The sequence below is a fragment of the Streptopelia decaocto genome (assembly GCF_964273445.1).
Source record: "Streptopelia decaocto genome assembly, chromosome: 1".
Classification (NCBI taxonomy): domain Eukaryota; kingdom Metazoa; phylum Chordata; class Aves; order Columbiformes; family Columbidae; genus Streptopelia; species Streptopelia decaocto.
The window spans coordinates 1,353,044-1,374,797 of NC_138663.1; the positions used below are offsets into that span (position 1 = coordinate 1,353,044).

Sequence of the window (21,754 nt, forward strand, 5' to 3'; positions counted from 1 at the left end):
CTAGGGGAGCTTTGGGCTCGGAGGGGGTTTGGGGGCGCAGGGGGGGTTTGGGGTGTCAGGTGACCCCGGGGGGTTTCGGGGGTCCCCTACCACGTTGGGGTGCTTCTCGGCGGCCAGGGCGGCGCGGTGCGCGCTCTCGTGTCTGCGCTGCCGGCGCCGCAGGGCGCGCAGGGCCAGGAACAGCACGGCCCCCCCCAGCAGCCCCAGCGCCCCCAGCGCCCCCGCCAGCGCCCCCGCGCCCAGGGCGGGGCCCGGGGCGGCCTCCGACGGGTCCCGCGGCGCTGCGGGGACACGCGGGGTCAGGGGACACGGGTGGTGGGGGCTCCGGTGCTGGGGGGGGCAGGGTGATTGTGGGCAGGAGGGGATTTGGGGGGTCTCGGTCCCTGGGGGGGGTCCCATTGTCATAGGGCAAAAGGGGATTTAGGGGTCTCGATCCCTGGGGGGGGTCCCACTGTCATAGGGCAAAAGGGGATTTAGGGGTCTCGGTCCCTGGGGGGGGTCCCACTGTCATAGGGCAAAAGGGGATTTGGGGGGGTCTTGATCCCAGGGGGGTCCCTGTGCCATAGGGCAGGAGGGGATTTGGGGGGTCTCAGTCCCGGGGGGGGTCCCATTGTCATGGGCCTGGAGGGGATTTGGGGGTCTCAGTACCCAGTGGGGGGGTCCCATTGTCATGGGGCAGGAGGGGATGTGTGGGGGTCTTGATCCCAGGGGGGTCCCAGTGTCATGGGGCACAAGGGGATTTGGGGGGGTCTTGGTCCCAGGGGGGTCCCGGTGCACTGGGGCACAAGGGGATTTGGGGGTCTCAGTCCCCTGGGGGATCCCATTGTCACGGGGCAGGAGGGGATTTGGGGGGTCTTGGTCCCAGGCGGGGTCCCATTGTCATAGTGCAAAAGGGGATTTGGGGGGGTCTTGATCCCAGCGGGGTCCCGGTGCACTGGGGCACAGGGGATTTAGGGGTCTCGGTCCCTGGGGGAGGGTCCCATTGTCATAGAGCAAAAGGGGATTTGGGGGGTCTTGATTCCAGGGGGGTCCCGGTGCACTGGGGCACAAGGGGATTTAGGGGTCTCGGTCCCTGGGGGGTCCCAGTGTCATGGGGCACAAGGGGATTTGGGGGGTCTCAGTCCCGGGGGGGTCTCGGTGCACTGGGGCACAAGGGGATTAGGGGGTCTCAGTCCCGGGGGGGTCCCAGTGTGATGGGGCAGGAGGGGATTTGGGGGGGGTCTCAGGCCCAGGGGGGTCCCGGTGCACTGGGGCACAAGGGGATTTGGGGGTCTCGGTCCCCGGTGGGGGGGGTCCCATTGTCATAGGGCAAAAGGGGATTTGGGGGGTCTTGATCCCAGGGGGGTCCAGGTGTCATGGGGCAGGAGGGGATTTGGGGGTCTCAGTCCCAAGGGGGGCCTGGGGTGGCCTCCAACAGCTCCCAGACCCCCCATAGACCCACCCCCCATCAGCACACAGACCCCCCTGGAGACCCCATAGGCCCCCCCAGAACCCGTATGCCCCCCATGGGACCACCCAGGGCCCCTCCCAACACAGGGACCACCCCACGGGACCCCCCCCAGCACCCAAATCCCTTCCCCAGCACAAGGCTGCAGGGACACAGAAACGTCGGGGCGGGGGGGGACACCGGTAATGGGGGTTCCGATGCTGGGGGGCTGAGGGAGGGGGGCATGGTGATTTTGGGCAGGAGGGCATTTGGGGGGTCTCGGTCCCGGGGGGGGTCCCATTGTCATGGGGCAAAAGGGGATTTTGGGGGGTCCTGGTGGGTTCATGTTGCTGTGGGGCCAGAGGGGACCGGGGGGGTCCTGGTGCTGTGGGGCGGGAGGACCCTGGGGGGGTCATGTTGCCGTGGGACAAAGGGAACCTGGGGGGGTCACAGTGTTGTGGGGCGGGTGGGTCACTGTGCCGTGGGGCAGGAGGGGATTCGGGGGGGTCCCAGTTCCGTGGGGCGGGGGGGAAGCGGAGGGGGGGTCCTGGTCCCGGGGTCACCCCGCCCCCCCGTACCCGCCTGGCCCGGCCACAGAACCTCCAGCTCCACCGTGGTGTTCGACGTCTCCCCCGACTCCTCGTCCCGCGCCAGCACCTGGGGACACGCGGTGACACCGGGGACACGGGGACACGCAGTGGCACCGGGGACACGGGGGACGTGGGGGGACACGGGGGACACGGGGGGACACACGGACCCTCCCACCCGGGGGGACATGGGGACACGCGGTGACACCGGGAACATGGGGGGACACGGGGGGACACGGGGATCCTCCCACACGGGGGGAACATGGGGGACACGCAGTGACACCGGGGACACGGGGGACATGTGGTAACACCAGGGGACACGGGGGACACGCAGTGACACCGGGGACACGGGGGACACGCGGTGACACCAGGGGAACGGGGGACACGGGGGGATATGGGGGGACACACGGTGACACCGGGGGACATGGGGGGACATGGGGGGACACACGGACCCTCCCACCGGGGGGACACGGGGGACACGCGGTGACACCAGGAGACACGGGGGACACGGGGGGACATGGGGGGACACGGGGGACACGCGGTGACACCGGGGGACACAGGGGGACACGGGGGGACACGGGGGGACATGGGGGGACACGGGGGGACATGGGGGGACACGCGGTGACACTGGGGGACACGGGGGGACACGGGGGACACGGGGGGACACCGGGGGACATGGGGGACATGGGGGACATGGGGGACACAGGGACCCTCCCACCCGGGGAGACATGCAGTGACTCCTGGGGGACACGGTGGGGGACACAGGGGGGGACACACGGACTCTCCCACCAGGGGGGACACGCAGTGACACCGCGGGACACGGGGGACACAGGGGGACATGGGGACCCTCTCACCCGGGGGACACACGGACCCTGCCACCCGGGGGACACGGGGGGAAACAGTGGGGGACACGGGGACTGTCCCACTCGGGAGGACACAGGGGGAAACGGTGGGGGACATGGGGGAGACACACGGACCCTCCCACCCGGGGGGACACGGGGGGGACACAGGGTACACACACACACACAGGGTCCCAACTGCACCCCCCGGCCCCCCCGGACACCTGGTCCCCCCCCGGGGGGGGTGGGTGCAGCTGTGTCCCCTGCGTGGTCCCTGCCCCATAGATGTCCCCTTGGTGCCATCCCCATCCCCAGTGCCCCCCCAGTGCCCCCCAACATCTCCACTACCCCCCACTCCCAGTGTCCCCCAGTTCCCCCCAACACCCCTAATGTCCCACAGCCCCCCTGGTGCCCCCCAACCCCGTGGTGCCCCCAGGCACCCAGTGTCCCCCAGCCCCCCCAGCCCCAACACCCCCCCAGCCCCCCGTGCCCCCCAACATCCCAAATACCCCCCAGTCCCCAGTGTCCCCCAGTTCCGCCCAACACCCCTGATGTTCCACAGCCCCCCTGGTGCCCCCCAACCCCATGGTGCCCTCCAGTCCCCAATAACCCGTAGTGTCCCCCAGCCCCCCCATCCCCAGTGCCCCCTACCCCTGGTGCCCCCAACATCCCCAGAGCCCAGTGCCCCCTGGTGTCCCCCCACCCTGATGTGCCCCCCATGCCCCCCAACATCCCCAGTGCCCCCCACCCCTGGTGCCCCCCAGTGTCACCCAACACCCCTAATGTCCCACAGCCCCCCTGGTGCCCCCCAACCCGTGGCGCCCCCCAGGCCCCTGTAACACCCAGTGTCCCCCAGCCCCCCCATTCCCAGCGCCCTCTACCCCTGGTGCCCCCCAACATCCCAAACACACCTTCAGCCTCCAGTGTCCCCCAACATCCCCAATGCCCCCCAGTCCCCAGTGCCCCCCCAGTGCCCCCCAACATCCCCACTATCCCCCACCTTCGGTGCCCCCCAGTGTCCCCCAACACCCCTAATGTCCCACAGCCCCCATGGTGCCCCCAACCCCGTGGCGCCCCCCAGGCCCCTGTAACCCCCAGTGTCCCCCAGCCCCCCCCCATCCCCAACACCCGCCAGCCCCCCGTGACCCCCAACATCCCAAATACCCCCTCAGCCCCCAGTGCCCCCCAGTCCCCAGTGCCCCCCAACATCCCAAATACCCCCCAGTCCCCAGTGCCCCCCAGTCCCCAGTGCCCCCCAACATCCCAAATACCCCCCAGTCCCCAGTGCCCCCCAGTTCCCCCCAACACCCCTGATGTCCCACAGCCCCCCTGGTGCCCCCCAACCCCGTGGTGCCCCCCAGGCCCCTGTAACACCCAGTGTCCCCCAGCCCCCCCATCCCCAATGCCCCCACCTCCGGTGCTCCCCCGGTGCCCCCCTGTGCCCACCTGCAGCCGGTATCTCTGTGTGGGGTGCAGCCGGTGGCTCTGGGCCACCAGGAGCCCGTTGGGCATCACCTGGAAGAGCTGGGGCTGGGGGGGCGCGGGGGGGCCGGGGGAGCTGCACAGGCTGTACCGCACCTGCGGGTTCACACCCTGTGCGCGGCGGGACGGAATGAGCCTGACGGAACCTGCTGCCTGTGTCCCTGCCTGTGTCCTGCCTGTGTCCTCCCTGTGCCCCTGCCTGTGTCCTGCCTGTGCCCCTGCCTGTGCCGCTGCATGTGCCCCTGCCTGTGTCCTCCCTGTGCCCCTGCCTGTGTCCTGCCTGTGCCCCTGCCTGCCCCTGCCTGTGCCCCTGCCTGTGTCCCTGCCTGTGTCCCTGCCTGTGTCCTGCCTGTGTCCTCCCTGTGCCCCTGCCTGTGCCCCTGCCTGTGTCCTCCCTGTGCCCCTGCCTGCCCCTGCCTGTGCCCCTGCCTGTGCCGCTGCCTGTGCCCCTGCCTGTGTCCTCCCTGTGTCTCTGCCTGCATCCCTGCCTGTGTCCTCTCTGTGTCCCTGCCTGTGTCCCTGCCTGTGCCCCTGCCTGCACCTGCCTGTGTCCCTGCCTGCACCTGCCTGTGTCCCTGCCGGTGTCCCTGCCTGTATCCCCGCCTGTGTCCCTGCCTGCACCTGCCTGTGTCCTGCCTGTGTCCCTGCCTGCACCTGCCTGTGTCCCTGCCTGTGTCCCTGCCCGTGTCCCTGCCTGTACCTGCCTGTGTCCCTGCTTGCGTCCCTGCCTGTGTCCCTGCCTGTGTCCCTGCCTGTGTCCCTGCCTGTGCCCTGCCTGTGCCCCTGCCTGTGTCCTGCCTGCATCCCTGCCTCTGCCCCTGCCTGTGCCCCTGCCTGCCCCCTGCCTGTGTCCCTGCCTGTGTCCTGCCTGTGCCCCTGCCTGTACCCCTGCCTGCCCCTGCCTGTGCCCCTGCCTGTGTCCCTGCCTGCACCCTGCCTGCATCCTTTTCCCACATCCCTGCCCACATCCCCATCCCATACACTTTTCCCGCGGCCTTGCCTGCAGCCCTGCCTGTACCCCTGCCCACCCCCCTGCCTGCATCCCTGACCACATTTCCTCCCTGCATCCCTGCCCACGTCTCTGCCTGCACCTCATCCCACGTCCTTTTCCCGCACCCCTGCCTGTACCTCTGCCCACACCACCGTCCTCATGCTCTGCCCACACCCTTTTCCCACACCCTTGCCTGCATCCCTTTCCACACCCCTGCCCGCATTCCTGCCTGCAGCCCTGCCCGCATCCCCTGCCCGCACTTGTGTCCTCATGCCCTGTCCATATCCCCTGCCCGCATCCCCTGCCCGCACTTGTGTCCTCATGCCCTGTCCATATCCCCTGCCCGCATCCCCTGCCCGCACTTGTGTCCTCATGCCCTGTCCATATCCCCTGCCCGCATCCCCTGCCCGCACTTGTGTCCTCATGCCCTGTCCATATCCCCTGCCTGCATCCCCATCCTGTATAATTTCCCCACACCCCTGCCCCTTTCCCACATCTCCTGCCTGCATCTTTGTGCGCACCCCTGCCCACCCCCCTGCCTGCATCCCTGTCCCATGGCCTTCGCCTGCACCCCTGCCTGCATCCCTGCCCACATTCCTGGCCATGTCCCCTGCCCCCATCCCTGCCTGCACCCCTGTCCCCATCTCTGCCTTCACCCCCTGCCTGCATCCCTGCCCACACCCCCATCCCATATCCTCTTCCCACAGTTCTGCCTGTGCCTCTGCCTGCATCCCTTTCCCACACCTCCTACCTGCACCCCTGCCCGCATCCCTGCCCGCGTCCCCATTCCTCATCCCTGCCTGCACCCCCATCCTGTATCATTTTCCCACCCTCCTGCCTGTACCTCTGCCTGCACCCCTGTCCCCATCCTCTGCCCATATCGTTTTCACACCTCCCTGCCTGCACCCCATCCCCATCTCTGCCTTCAGCCCCTGCCTGCACTCCTGCCCTCATCCCCACCCCCTTTTCCTGCATCCCTCCTGCATCCCTGCCTGTATCCCTGCCCGCATCCCTCCTGCATCCCTGCCTGCATCCCTCCTGCATCCCTCCTGCATCCCTGCCCGCATCCCTCCTGCATCCCTGCCTGCATCCCTCCTGCATCCCTCCTGCATCCCTCCCTGCATCCCTCCCTGCATCCCTCCTGCATCCCTCCTGCATCCCTGCCTGCATCCCTCCTGCATCCCTGCCTGCATCCCTCCGGCATCCCTCCTGCATCCCTGCCTGCATCCCTCCTGCATCCCTGCCCGCATCCCTCCTGCATCCCTGCCTGCATCCCTCCTGCATCCCTCCTGCATCCCTCCCTGCATCCCTCCCTGCATCCCTCCTGCATCCCTGCCCGCATCCCTCCTGCATCCCTGCCTGCATCCCTCCTGCATCCCTGCCTGCATCCCTCCTGCATCCCTCCTGCATCCCTGCCTGCATCCCTCCGGCATCCCTCCTGCATCCCTGCCCGCATCCCTCCTGCATCCCTGCCTGCATCCCTCCTGCATCCCTCCTGCATCCCTCCCTGCATCCCTCCCTGCATCCCTCCTGCATCCCTGCCTGCATCCCTCCTGCATCCCTGCCTGCATCCCTGCCCGCATCCCTGCCTGCATCCCTCCTGCATCCCTGCCTGCATCCCTGCCCGCATCCCTCCTGCATCCCTGCCTGCATCCCTCCTGCATCCCTGCCTGCATCCCTTCGCATCCCTGCCTGCATCCCTGCCTGCATCCCTCCTGCATCCCTCCTGCATCCCTCCCTGCATCCCTGCCTGCATCCCTCCTGCATCCCTCCTGCATCCCTGCCTGCATCCCTGCCTGCATCCCTCCTGCATCCCTGCCTGCATCCCTTCCGCATCCCTGCCTGCATCCCTGCCTGCATCCCTCCCTGCATCCCTGCCCACAACCCAGGCCCCGCCCCCTGGCTCAGGCCCCGCCCCCTGTCCCGGGCCCCGCCCCCGCCGCTCACCCCAGGGAAGTCGGGGTCGTGCGCGCGCAGGGCCAGCACGCGGCCGCCGAAGGTGAGCAGCAGCGCCGCCTCGCGGGTGCCCGCGGGCACGAAGGCGCGGTAGGACGCGCGCGGGAAGCGCGGGGGGTGGCGGTTGGGGGCGAGCACGCGCACCAGCGCCTGCGTCACCGCGAACTTGCTGGCGTCATTCACCTGCGCCGCCTGCGGGACAGCCGGGGCAACACTATGCGCCGGGGTGACACCCCCAATGCACCCGGGTGACATCCCCAATGCACGCGGGTGACACCCCCAATGCACCCGGGTGACACCCCCAGTGCACCCGGGTGACATCCCCCAATGCACCCGGGTGACACCCCCAATGCACTGGGGTGACATACCCCCCAATGCACCCGGGTGACACCCCCAATGCACTGGGGTGACATCCCCAAATGCACCCGGGTGACACCCCCACCAATGCACCTGGGTGACATCCCCAATGCACCCGGGTGACACCCCAAATGCACTCGGGTGACACCCCCAATGCACCCGGGTGACACCCCAAATGCACTCGGGTGACATCCCCACCAATGCACCCGGGTGACACCCCAATGCACCCAGGTGACATCCCCAATGCACGCGGGTGACACCCCCAATGCACTCGGGTGACATCCCCAATGCACCCGGGTGACATCCCCCAATGCACTCGGGTGACATCCCCAGTGCACCCAGGTGACACTCCCAATGCACCCGGGTGACATCCCCCCCAATGCACCCGGGTGACACCCCCAATGCACTGGGGTGACATCCCCAAATGCACCCGGGTGACACCCCCACCAATGCACCCGGGTGACATCCCCAATGCACCCGGGTGACACCCCAAATGCACTCGGGTGACACCCCCAATGCACCCAGGTGACATCCCCAATGCACCCGGGTGACATCCCCAATGCACCCAGGTGACATCCCCTTGCTCTGGGTCCCCCCATCTCCCCAGCACCCTTCACCCTGGATATCCCACATCCCCCTAGGTCCCCCCATATCCCCGGGCACCCCATATCCCCAATCCCCCCATCTCCATGGCTACCCCCCTCTCCCCAGCATCCTTCACCCCAGCATCCCCCATCTCCCCAGGTACCCCCATCCCTCTGGGTCCCCCCATATCCCCAGGCACCCCCATATCCCCAATCCCCCCCATCTCCCCAGGTAACCCCATCTCCCTGTGTCCCCCAATCTCCATGTGTCCCCCCATCTCTCTGGGTACCCCCCATCTCCCCAGATATCCCCATCTCCCCATGTCCCCCATCTCCCTGTGTCCCCCCATCTCTCTGGGTACCCCCATCTCCCCAGCATCCTTCACCCCAGCATCCCCCATCTCCCCAGGTACCCCCATCCCTCTGGGTCCCCCCATATCCCCAGGCACCCCCATATCCCCAATCCCCCCCATCTCCCCAGGTATCCCCATCTCCCCAGGTATCCCCATCTCCCCGTGTCCCCCAGTCTCCATGTGTCCCCCATCTCCATGTGTCCCCCCATCTCCCCAGGTATCACCATCTCCCCGTGTCCCCCCATCTCCATGTGTCCCCCCATCTCTCTGGGTACCCCCATCTCCCCAGGTATCCCCATCTCCCCGTGTCCCCCATCTCCATGTGTCCCCCCATCTCTCTGGGTACCCCCATCTCCCCAGGTATCCCCATCTCCCCGTGTCCCCCATCTCCATGTGTGCCCCCATCTCCCCAGGTATCCCCATCTCCCTGTGTCCCCCATCTCCCCGTGTCCCCCATCTCCCCAGCATCCTTCACCCCAGCATCCCCCATATCCCAAATCCCCCCCATCTCCCCAGGTACCCCCATCCCCCTGGGTCCCCCCATATCCCCGGTCGCCCCCATATCCCCAATTACCCCATCCCCCTGGGTCCCTCCGTATCCCCAGGTCCCCCCATCTCCCCATCATCCTTCACCCCAGACATCCCCCACATCCCCAGGTCCCCCCATCTCCCCGGCCACCCTCACTTCCCCACGCCCCCCCATCTCCCCAGCACCCTTCACCCCGTGTCCCCATGTCCCCGTGTCCCCGTGTCCCCGTGTCCCGTACCATGACGCTGAGGCTGATGGCGGGGGTGCTGCGGCTGCTCTCCACGGCCCGCAGCAGCGTGATGGCCCCGGTCACGTTGTCGATGTGGAACCGGCTGCTCTCCCGCCCTGGGGGGGACACGGGGGTGACACGGGGACCCCCACACACCCCTGGGGTCCCCAACGCGCCCCCCACCGCGGGACGTTGTGGGAAGCTCCCAATGTCCCCCCTGCACCCCACTATTTTTGGGGGGGGTTGTTAACCCTGTGAGCACCAATGTGGGGGGGTGACCCCGCAGGTGCTGGAGCACCCTTGGGTGTGACCCCCCCCCGGTCACCCTGCAGCCCCCCCAGTGATGGGGGGAGATTAACCTCCCCCCCCCAATCCCTTTATTCAATTTGCACCCGCGGGGCCCATTGGATCCCGGGAATTGGATTGTGGAACCGACCCCCCCATGTGTCCGTGTGTCCTTGTCCACTTGTGTCCGTGTGTCCCGGCCCACCTGCGTCCATGTGTCCCTGTCTGTGTGTCCACCCGTGTCCATGTGTCCTTGTCCACTCGTGTCTGTGTGTCCCAGCCCACCCATGTCCATGTGTCCCTGTCTGTGTGTCCACCCGTGTCCGTGTGTCCTTGTCCACTCATGTCTGTGTGTCCCAGCCCACCCATGTCCATGTGTCCCTGTCTGTGTGTCCACCTGTGTCCGTGTGTCCTTGTCCACTCGTGTCTGTGTGTCCCAGCCCACCCATGTCCATGTGTCCCTGTCTGTGTCCACTCGTGTCCATGTGTCCCAGCCCACCTATGTCCATGTGTCCCTGTCCGTGTGTCCCGGCCCATCCATGTCTGTGTGTCCACCCGTGTCCGTGTGTCCTTGTCCACTCGTGTCCGTGTGTCCCGGCCCACCCGTGTCTATGTGTCCCTGTCTGTGTGTCCACCCATGTCCGTGTGTCCTTGTCCACTTGTGTCCGTGTGTCCCGGCCCACCTGCGTCCATGTGTCCCTGTCTGTGTGTCCACCCGTGTCCATGTGTCCTTGTCCACTCCTGTCCGTGTGTCCCTGCCCACCCATGTCTATGTGTCCCTGTCTGTGTGTCCACCCGTGTCCATGTGTCCTTGTCCACTCGTGTCCGTGTGTCCCGGCCCACCCATGTCCATGTGTCCCTGTCCGTGTGTCCCAGCCCATCCATGTCTATGTGTCCTTGTCTGTGTGTCCCGGCCCACCCATGTCCGTGTGTCCCTGCCCACCCATGTCTGTGTGTCTATGTCCATATGTCCCTGCCCACCTGTGTCCACGTCCCTGTGTCCTTGCTCCCGCATGTCCGTGTGTCCCTGTCCCCACATGTCCCTGCCCACCCATGTCCATGTGTCCCTGTCTGTGTGTCCACCCGTGTCCGTGTGTCCTTGTGTCCTTGTCCACCCATGTCGGTGTGTCCATGTCCACATGTCCCTGCTCACCCCTGTCTGTGTGTCTCTGTCTGTGTGTCCCTGCCCTCCTATGTCCATGTGTCCCTGTCCACCTGAGTCCATGTGTCCCTGTCCCGCTGTGTCCGTGTGTCCCTGCCCACCCCTGTCTGTGTGTCTATATTTGTGTGTCCCTGCCCAGCTATGTCTGTGTGTCCCTGTCCCCCTGTGTCCATGTGTCCCTGTGTCCGTGTGTCCCTGTGTCCATGCGTCCCTGTCCCCTGGTGACCCTGTGTCCGTGTCTGTGTGTCCCTGTCCTCCCATATCCATGTGTCCCTGTCCCTGTGTCCATGTCCCTGTCCGTGTGTCCCTGTGTCCCTGTCCCCCCATGTCCGTGTGTCCGCGTCTCCCTGTGTCCCTGTCCATGTGTCCCTGTCCCACTGTGTCCGTGTGTCCCTGTCCATGTATCCATGTGTCTGTGTGTCCCCGTCCCCCCATGTCCGTGTGTCCCTATCCGTGTGTCCGTGTGTCCATGTGTCCCCATCCCCCTGTGTCCCTGTCCATGTGTCCCTGTCCCACTGTGTCCGTGTGTCCATGTGTCCGTGTGTCCCCATCCCCCCATATCCGTGTGTCCCTGTCCGTGTGTCCGTGTGTCCATGTGTCCCCATCCCCCCGTGTCCCTGTCCGTGTGTCCCTGTCCGTGTGTCCATGTGTCCGTGTGTCCCCGTCCCCCCATATCCGTGTGTCCCTGTCCGTGTGTCCGTGTGTCCATGTGTCCCCATCCCCCGTGTCCCTGTCCGTGTGTCCCTGTGCGTGTGTCCATGTGTCCGTGTGTCCCCGTCCCCCCATGTCCGTGTGTCCCTGTCTGTGTGTCCGTGTGTCCATGTGTCCCCATCCCCCCGTGTCCCTGTCCGTGTGTCCATGTGTCCGTGTGTCCCCGTCCCCCCATATCCGTGTGTCCCTGTCCATGTGTCCGTGTGTCCATGTGTCCCCATCCCCCCGTGTCCCTGTCTGTGTGTCCGTGTCCGTGTGTCCCTGTCCCCCCATGTCTGTGTGTCCCTGTCCATGTGTCCGTGTGTCCATGTGTCCCCATCCCCCCGTGTCCCTGTCTGTGTGTTCCTGTCCGTGTGTCCGTGTCCGTGTGTCCGTGTCCATGTGTCCGTACCTGCCAGCAGTGAGTAGGTGATGGGCGCCCTGAGCCCCCTGTCCCCGTCCTCGGCGTACACGGAGCTGGGGCTGAAGTTCAGGGGACCCCCCTGGGGGGGACACAACAGCTCAGCCCGCGGGGACACCCCGGACACCCCCCATGTCCCCATGTCCCCACCTGCAGCTGGTGACATCCCCCTGTGTCCCATGTCCCCACCTGCAGCTGGTGACATCCCCCCGGGTCCCATGTCCCCACATGCAGCTGGTGAGATCCCCCCCCTCCATGTCCCCATGTCCCCACATGCAGCTGGTGACATCCCCCCCCTCCATGTCCCCATGTCCCCACCTGCAGCTGGTAACATCCCCCCCGTGTCCCATGCCCCACCTGCAGCTGTCCCTGGGTGTCACCCCCGTGTCCCATGTCCCACTTGCAGCTGGTGTCACCCCCCGTGTCCCATGTCCCACCTGCAGCTGCCCCTGGGTGTCACCCCCGTGTCCCATGTCCCACCTGCAGCTGCCCCTGGGTGTCACCCCCGTGACCCATGTCCCACTTGCAGCTGGTGTCACCCCCCGTGTCCCATGTCCCACCTGCAGCTGCCCCTGGGTGTCACCCCCGTGTCCCATGTCCCACCTGCAGCTGTCCTGGGTGTCACCCCTGTGTCCCATGTCCCACCTGCAGCTGCCCCTGGGTGTCACCCCCCGTGTCCCATGTCCCACCTGCAGCTGGTGTCACCCCCCGTGTCCCATGTCCCACCTGCAGCTGCCCCTGGGTGTCACCCCCCGTGTCCCATGTCCCACCTGCAGCTGGTGTCACCCCCGTGTCCCATGTCCCACCTGCAGCTGTCCTGGGTGTCACCCCTGTGTCCCATGTCCCACCTGCAGCTGCCCCTGGGTGTCACCCCCCGTGTCCCATGTCCCACCTGCAGCTGTCCTGGGTGTCACCCCCGTGTCCCATGTCCCACCTGCAGCTGCCCCTGGGTGTCACCCCCCGTGTCCCATGTCCCACCTGCAGCTGGTGTCACCCCCGTGTCCCATGTCCCACCTGCAGCTGTCCTGGGTGTCACCCCTGTGTCCCATGTCCCACCTGCAGCTGCCCCTGGGTGTCACCCCCCGTGTCCCATGTCCCACCTGCAGCTGTCCTGGGTGTCACCCCCTGTGTCCCATGTCCCCACCTGCAGCTGGTGTCACCCCCCGTGTCCCATGTCCCACCTGCAGCTGCCCCTGGGTGTCACCCCCGTGTCCCATGTCCCACCTGCAGCTGGTGTCACCCCCCATGTCCCATGTCCCCACGTGCAGCTGTCCCGGGTGTCACCCCCCATGTCCCATGTCCCCACGTGCAGCTGTCCTGGGTGTCACCCCTGTGTCCCATGTCCCACCTGCAGCTGGTGTCACCCCGTGTCCCATGTCCCACCTGCAGCTGGTGTCACCCCATGTCCCATGTCCCACCTGCAGCTGTCCCTCGGTGACGTTGGCGGTGTAGACGGGGCTGGTGCAGATGGTGACGCCGAGGTGGCTGCGGGGGGTGCAGGGCAGGAACTGGGGATACTGGTCGTCCCCGTCCAGCACGTTGACGCGCACGCGGGCGGATGCGTTGAACCGCTCCCGGGTGTTCATCTCCTGCGACACGGGGACACAGATGGACGGACGGACGGCACGGGGACCCCTGGGGCAGGGACACCCGGGGACAGGGACCCACGGGCACAGGGAACCCAATGGGACAAGGATCTCCAGGTGACAAGGACCTCCAGACATAGGGACACCAATGGGACAAGGATCCCCAGGCACAGGGACCCCAATGAGACAAGGACCTCCAGGCACAGGGACCCCAATGGGACAAGGACCTCCAGGTGACAAGGACCTCCAGGCACAGGGACACCAATGGGACAAGGATCTCCAGGTGACAAGGACCTCCAGGCACAGGGACCCCAATGGGACAAGGATCTCCAGGTGACAAGGACCTCCAGGCACAGGGACCCCAATGGGACAAGGACCTCCAGGCATAGGGACACCAATGGGACAGGGAACCCCCTGGGACAGAGACCCCCAGGGGACAGGAGCCCCACAAGGGACAGGGACCCATAGGGCATAAGGACTCCTAGGGGATGGGGACCCCCAGGGGACAGTGACCCACAAGGGACATGGAAACTGATGGGACAGGCAACTCCTGGGGACAAGGACCATCATGGGACAGGGAACTCCATGGGACAGGAACCCAGGTGGGGACATGGGGACACCAGAGTGGGGGGAACGTCACCAGCTGCAGGTGGGGACATGGGGACACCAGGGTGGGGGTTGGGTGCCTCCCCCAGGCACCCATTAGGGAAATGAGGGGGATTGAGGGCAGGTGCGGGGGGGGTGACAAGATCATGTCACCCCCAATTAGTGGGGACAGCAGGGATCGGGCCACGTGGGGGACACGGGCCATGTCACACCCACACATGTGCGCTGTCCCTGAGTCACAGCTGCGTGGGGGTTCATGGGGGACACGGGGGACACGGGACGGGCCTGAGGTCCCCAGACCCATGGTACTGGGGCTGCAGGGACAGGGGGACACAGGGACATGGGGACATGGCGGGGAGGTGGCAGGGACATGGGGACACAGGGACATGGGGACACAGGGACATGGGGAGGAGATGACAGGGACATGGGGACACAGAGACATGGGGACATGGGGACATGAGGCAGAGAAGGCAGGGACATGAGGACATTGGGACACGGGGACATGGGGACACAGGGACATGGGGCGGAGATGGCATGGGCAGAGGGGACACAGGGACATGGGGTTGGCACAGGGGACACAGCATGGCCGTGATGTCCCCAGAGCCATGGCAATGGGGCTGCAGGGACACAGCAGGGAGGTGACAGGGACAGGGGGACACGGGGACATGGGGACACAGGGCGCTGGATGCAGAAGGCAGGGACATGGGGACACAGGGACAGGGGGACAGAGGGACATGGAGACATGGGGACATGGGGACACAGGGACATGCGGTGGAGATGGCAGGGGCATGGGGACACAAGGACATGGGGACAGAGGGACATGGGGTGGAGATGGCAGGGGCATGGGGATGCAGGGACATGGGGACACAGGGCCATGGGGTGAGATGGCAGGGGCATGGGGACACAGGGACATGGGGACACAGGGACATGGGGACACCTGTGTAACCTCAGCTGGGTGTTCCTGCTCCGGGGGGATTGCACTGGATGAGCTTTCCAGGGCCCTTCAACCCGTGACACTGTGACCGTGTGACTGTGACCCCCGGTTGTTGAGGTGACCCCGTGACTCACCACCGCGGTCAGCACGACCTCCAGGTGCTGCCGGGTCTCGAAGTCGAGCGCCCGCGCCAGCAGCACCTTCCCGCTGTTGGGCAGGTCGATGCGGAAGAACCGGGCGTCGGGCTGGGGACACGGGGGGACACGCGGGGACACGCAGGGGTCAGCGCCGCCGGGTCGCCCCCGCTGTCCCCGCGGCCCCTCCCCGCGCTCACCGAGGCCGTGTCGATGACGTACATGAGCGTGTCCCCGTCCGCGTCCTCTGCCTGCGCGCTGAACACCACCGAGTGCACGGCTGCCAGCTGGGGACACCGGGACAGCCGTGTCACCCGCTGTCACCATCCATCACCCATCATCACCCACTGAACACCACCGAGTGCACGGCTGCCAGCTGGGGACACTGGGACAGCCGTGTCACCCAGTGTCACCATCCATCACCCATCATCACCCACTGTCACCCACTGAACACCACCGAGTGCACACCCACCAGCTGAGGACACCGGGACAGCCGTGTCACCCGCTGTCACCATCCATCACCCATTGTCACCCACTGAACACCACCGAGTGCACGGCTGCCAGCTGGGGACACCGGGACAGCTGTGTCACCCGCTGTCACCATCCATCACCCATCATCACCCACTGTCACCCACTGAACACCACCGAGTGCACACCCGCCAGCTGGGGACACCGGGACAGCTGTGTCACCCGCTGTCACCATCCATCACCCATCGTTACCCACTGTCACCCACTGAACACCACCAAGTGCACAGCTGCCAGCTGGGGACACCGGGACAGCCGTGTCACCCACTGTCACCATCATCACCCATCATCACCCATCATCACCCATTGTCACCCACTGAACACCACCGAGTGCACAGCCACCAGCTGGGGACACCCGTGTCACCCAGTTTCACTCACTGTCACCTGCTGGACACCACCAAGTGCATGGCCACCAGCTGGAGACACTGTGTCACCGTGTCACCCACTGCTACCCACCAGCACCCACTGGCACCCATTGTCACCACCAGCACACATTGCCATCCACTGTCACTCACCGGCACCCACTGTCACCAACTGTCATCCACTGGCACGCGCTGACATCCAGTATCACCCACCAGCACCCACTGTCACCCACCGTCACCCGTCGTCACCACCCGGCACCCTCAAACACACCTTGGTGTTCCCAAACCCAACTGGGTGCCCCAACACTCTTGGTGCCCAACCGTGTCCCCATGACCATGACCGTGACTGTCCCCATCCCTGTTTCCATCTCTGTCCCCATCCCCAACTCTGTCCCCAGCCCTGTCCCCATGGCCATGACCACACCTGTCCCCACCTCTGTCCCCATCCCCAGTCCATGCCCATCCCTGTCCCCATCTCCATCCCCATCCCCAATCCACGGCCATCTCTGTCCCATTCCTGTCCCCATCCCTGTCCCCATCTCCATCCCCATCCCCATCCCCAATCCACGGCCATCTCTGTCCCATTCCTGTCCCCATCCCTGTCCCCATCTCTGTCCCCATCCCAAATCCATGGCCATCTCTGTCCCCACCTCTGTCTCCATGCCCAATCCATGTCCATCTCTGTCCCCACCCCTGTGCTCATCCCTGTCCCCACTGCTGTCCCCGTCCCTGTCCCCACCTCGCTGACGTTGTGGGTCAGGACGGTGGCCCCCTGGAAGTGGGGCTGATTGTCGTTCTCGTTGAGGACCTGGACGATGAGCCGGTACTCGACCTGCCAGGGGACACAGCGGTGACACAGGGGGTGACACGGGGGGTGACACGGGGGGGGTCCCGTGGAGCAGGCGGCGCCCCCTGGGGTGTCCCCACGGGCGCGGTGGCCGTACCGGGGGGAAGCCGTCCTCAGCACACGTCAGGGCCACCATCAGCACTGGGGACTCCAGCTCCTGCAAGGGACAGGGCACGGGGACACTGTGGGGACAATGTCCCGTGGGGACAACCCCGGGGGTTCCCAGACGGGGGGGGTGCAGGATGGAGCGAGGTGGATGCTGGATGGAGGATGGATCAAGGATGGGCCAAGGATGGACCAAGGATGGATGGAGGATGGATCAAGCATGGATCAAGGATGGATGGAGGATGGACCAAGGATGGAAGGAGGATGGATGGAGAATGGATCAAGGATGGATGGAGGATGGATCGAGGATACATCAAGGATGGAAGGAGAATGGATCAATGAAGGATGAAGGATGGATGGAGGATGGATCAAGGATAGATCAAGGATGGATGTAGGATGGATCAAGGGTAGATCGAGGATGGATGGATGGATGGATGGATGGATGGATGGATGGATGGATGGATCAAGAATGGATGTAGGATGGATCAAGGATAGATTGAAGATGGATCAAGGATGGATCAAGAATGGATGGAAGATGGATCGAAGATGGATGCAGGATGGATCAAGGTTGGACACAGGCAGATGATGGATGGATGGATGGATGGATGGATGGATGGATGGATGGGTGGATGGATGGAGGCAGGTAGATGGATGAGGGATGGAGGATGGGCAGAGGATGGACACAAGATGAACAGAAGCAGATGCAAGGTGGATAAAGGATGGATGGAGGATAGACACAAGATGGCTGCAGGTGAAGCCAGGATGGACACAGGCAGGTGCAGGATGTACGGCAGACAGGATGGATGGAGGTTGGACACAAGATGGACAGAAGATGGACGGCAGATAGACACAGGATGGATGGAGGTTGGACACAAGATGGACAGAAGATGGACAGCAGATAGACACAGGATGAATGGAGGTTGGACACAAGATGGACAGAAGATGGATGGCGGATGGACACAGGATGGATGGAGGTTGGACACAAGATGGACAGAAGATGGACGGCAGATAGACACAGGATGGATGGAGGTTGGACACAAGATGGACAGAAGATGGATGGTGGATGGACACAGGATGGATGGAGGTTGGACACAAGATGGACAGAAGATGGATGGTGGATGGACACAGGATGGATGGAGGTTGGACACAAGATGGACAGAAGATGGATGGTGGATGGACACAGGATGGATGGAGGTTGGACACAAGATGGACAGAAGATGGATGGCGGATGGACACAGGATGGATGGAGGTTGGACACAAGATGGACAGAAGATGGATGGAGGATGGACACAGGATGGATGGAGGTTGGACACAAGATGGACAGAAGATGGACGGCGGATGGACACAGGATGGATGGAGGCTGGACATAAGATATAAGATGGATGGAGGATGGACACAGGATGGATGGAGGTTGGACACAAGATGGACAGAAGATGGATGGTGGATGGACACAGGATGGATGGAGGTTGGACACAAGATGGACAGAAGATGGATGGTGGATGGACACAGGATGGATGGAGGTTGGACACAAGATGGACAGAAGATGGATGGTGGATGGACACAGGATGGATGGAGGTTGGACACAAGATGGACAGAAGATGGATGGAGGATGGACACAGGATGGATGGATGAAGGATGCATGGATGGATGGAGGTTGGACATAGGGTGGACAGGGGAGGCCCAGGCAGATGCAGGATGGAGGCAGGTGTATTGAAGGGTGGGTGATGGAGGTGGGTGGACCCAGTATGGACACGGACAGAGGATGGAGGAAGGTGGACACACAATGGATGAAGAGTGGTCGGAGCATGGACATGGATGCACATGGATGGACATGGAGGGAGGATGGATGGGAGATGAATGGAGGATGGATGGAGGATGGACACAGATGGAGGATGGTTACAGGGGGATGGGAGTGGACACATGATAGACCAGTCATGGTCAGAAGATGGAAATGATGGACATGGATGGAGGATGGAGACAGATGGACACACAATGGATGAAGGATGGACAGAAGATGGACGTGGATGGACACTGATGGACATGGATGGACACTGATGGACAGGGATGGGCACTGATGAACACCTGATGGACCAAGCATGGTCAGAAGATGGATATGGATGGCCATCGGTGGACATGGATGGAGGCAGATGGACACATGATGGATGAAGGACAGTCAGAAGATGGACATGGATGGCCATTGGTGGACATGGATGGAGGATGGAGGCAGATGGACACATGATGGATGAAGGACAGTCAGAAGATGGACATGGATGGCCATTGGTGGACATGGATGGAGGATGGAGGCAGATGGACACATGATGGATGAAGGACAGCCAGAAGATGGATGTGGATGGACATTGATGGACACGGATGGAGGATGGAGGCAGATGGACACATGATGGATGAAGGACAGTCAGAAGATGGATGTGGATGGCCATTGGTGGACACAGATGGAGGATGGAGGCAGATGGACACAGGATGGATGAAGGACAGTCAGAAGATGGACACAGATGGACATTGATGGACAGGGATGGAGAAAGGAGGCAGGTGGACACATGATGGATGAAGGATGGCCAGGAGATGGACACAGATGGACATGGATTGACACTGACGGAGATTGGAGGCAGATGGACACATAATGGATGAAGGACGATCAGAAGATGTACGTGGATGGACACTGATGGACACGGATGGAGAATGGAGGCAGGTGGACATACGGTGGATGAAGGACGGTCAGAAGATGGACATGGATGGACACGGTTGAACGCCAATGGTCACAGATGGAGGATGGAGGCAGGTGGACACATGATGGATGAAGGATGGCCAGAAGATGGACACTGATGGACATGGATGGAGAATGGAGGCAGGTGGACATACGATGGATGAAGGACGGTCAGAAGATGGACATGGATGGAAACGGTTGAACACCAGTGGTCACAGATGGAGAATGGAGGCAGATGGACACACAATGGATGAAGGACGGTCAGAAGATGGACAGGGATGGACATGGATGGACGGGGATGGAGGATGGAGGCAGGTGGACACACAAGGGACGGTGGATGACCACGATGGAGGGGACAGGGGACAGGGCGGTGGCATCACCTCGCGGTCCAGGGCGCGGCCGTTGGAGACGTTGAGGCGGACGCTGCGCCCGTCCAGGTAGAACCAGGCGGCGTCGGCGCCGGCCAGGCAGAGCTGGAGCCGCGTGTCCCCCGTGTCCCCTCCCGGCAGCCGCGCCACCAGGCTCCCGTGGGCGCTGTTCTCCGCGATGGCCGTGAACAGGTTCCCGAAGCTGCTGCACCCGTCACCGCGCGACACTGCCACCAACCCGGGGTCACGGGGTCAGGGACGGGGACACCCCCTGGCCATGGTGTGCAGAGCCACAGGGGTCCCCAGCCCCCAGACACTGTCCCCAGGGTCCCTGTCCCCTACATCACCATCTCCAGGTCCTCAGGGGTCACCACCCCCTGGTCACCATCTCCAGGTCCCCACACCTTGGTCATTGTCCCCAGGGTCCCTGTCCCCTACGTCACCATCCCCAGGTCCTCAGGGGTCACCACCCCCTGGTCACCATCTCCAGGTCCCCACACCTTGGTCATTGTCCCCAGGGTCCCTGTCCCCTACATCACCATCTCCAGGTCCTCAGGGGTCTCCACTCTCTGGTCACCATCTCCAGGTCCCCACACCCTGGTCATTGTTCTCAAGGTCCCTATCCCCTACATCACCTCCCCAGGTGCCCTGGAGGTCCCCACCCCCTCGTCACCATCCCCAGGGCCACCATCTCCAGGTCCCCACCCCCTCGTCACCATCCCCAGGGCCACCATCTCCAGGTCCCCACCCCCTGGTCATTGTCCCCAGGGTCCCTGTCCCCTACATCACCATCTCCAGGTCCCCGAGGGTCCCCAGCCCCTGGGTACCACCCCCTAGTGACCATCTCCAGGTCCCCACCCCGTGGTCACTGTCCCCAGGGTCACTGTCCCCTACATCACCATCTCCAGGTCCCCTGGGTGTCTCCACTCCCTGGTCACTGTCCCCAGGGTCCCTGTCCCCTACATCACCATCTCCAGGTCCCCGAGGGTCCCCAGCCCCTGGGTGTCACCTCCTGGTGACCATCTCCAGGTCCCCAGCCCCTGGTCACTGTCCCCAGTGTCACTGTCCCCTACATCACCATCTCCAGGTCCCCTGGGTGTCTCCACTCCCTGGTCACCATCTCCAGGTCCCCACCCCCTGGTGACCACCCCCAGGGTCCCTGCCCCCTACATCAGCATCCCCAGGTGTCCCCATTCCCTGGCGACCTTGTCCCCTGGGTCCCCATGTCCTTGGGTCCCCATCCTTCCTGGGTGCCAACCCCTGTGTCCCCACCTCCAGGGTCCCCTTGCCCAGGTCCCTATGGTCCAGGTCACCGTCCCCACCAGTCACCAGGTCTGTGCCCCCCCCATCCCTGGTGTCCCTGGTGTCCCCAGTGTCCCCAGTGCCACCCTGCTCACCTGTGGCCAGCTGCAGCAGCAGGCAGGCGGCCAGGAGGGCCGGGCAGGACGGTGACGCCATGGGGACAGGGACAGGGCCCTCGGTGGCAGCCTGCAGCTGGGGAGGAGTGAGGATGTCACCCGCAGCTCTGTGTCCCTTGTCCCCTGCGCCCCCGTCTCTGTGTCCCATCAGCCATGGTGCCACGCCTGCCACCCCCAGGTCCCCACCACTGTCCCCATCCACAGGTCCCTGTCCCTGTCGCTGTCCCCATTGCTGTCCCCATGCCCAGGTCCCCAT

General features: G+C 64.4%; 1 protein-coding gene across 1 annotated transcript; it reads right to left on the reverse strand.

Moving 5' to 3' along the window:
- Nucleotides 1-21,538, reverse strand: LOC309449621 (cadherin-related family member 5-like; the record flags this gene model as incomplete). Its single annotated transcript, XM_082071881.1, has 13 exons — nt 1-281; nt 2,005-2,083; nt 4,299-4,445; nt 7,273-7,473; nt 9,343-9,449; nt 11,883-11,973; nt 13,310-13,480; nt 15,152-15,262; nt 15,352-15,438; nt 16,778-16,870; nt 16,983-17,042; nt 20,093-20,307; nt 21,478-21,538. The coding sequence occupies 13 exons, from the start codon at nt 21,536-21,538 to the stop codon at nt 1-3; spliced, it is 1,704 nt and encodes a 567-aa protein (XP_081928007.1).
- Nucleotides 21,539-21,754: the final 216 nt, after the last annotated feature.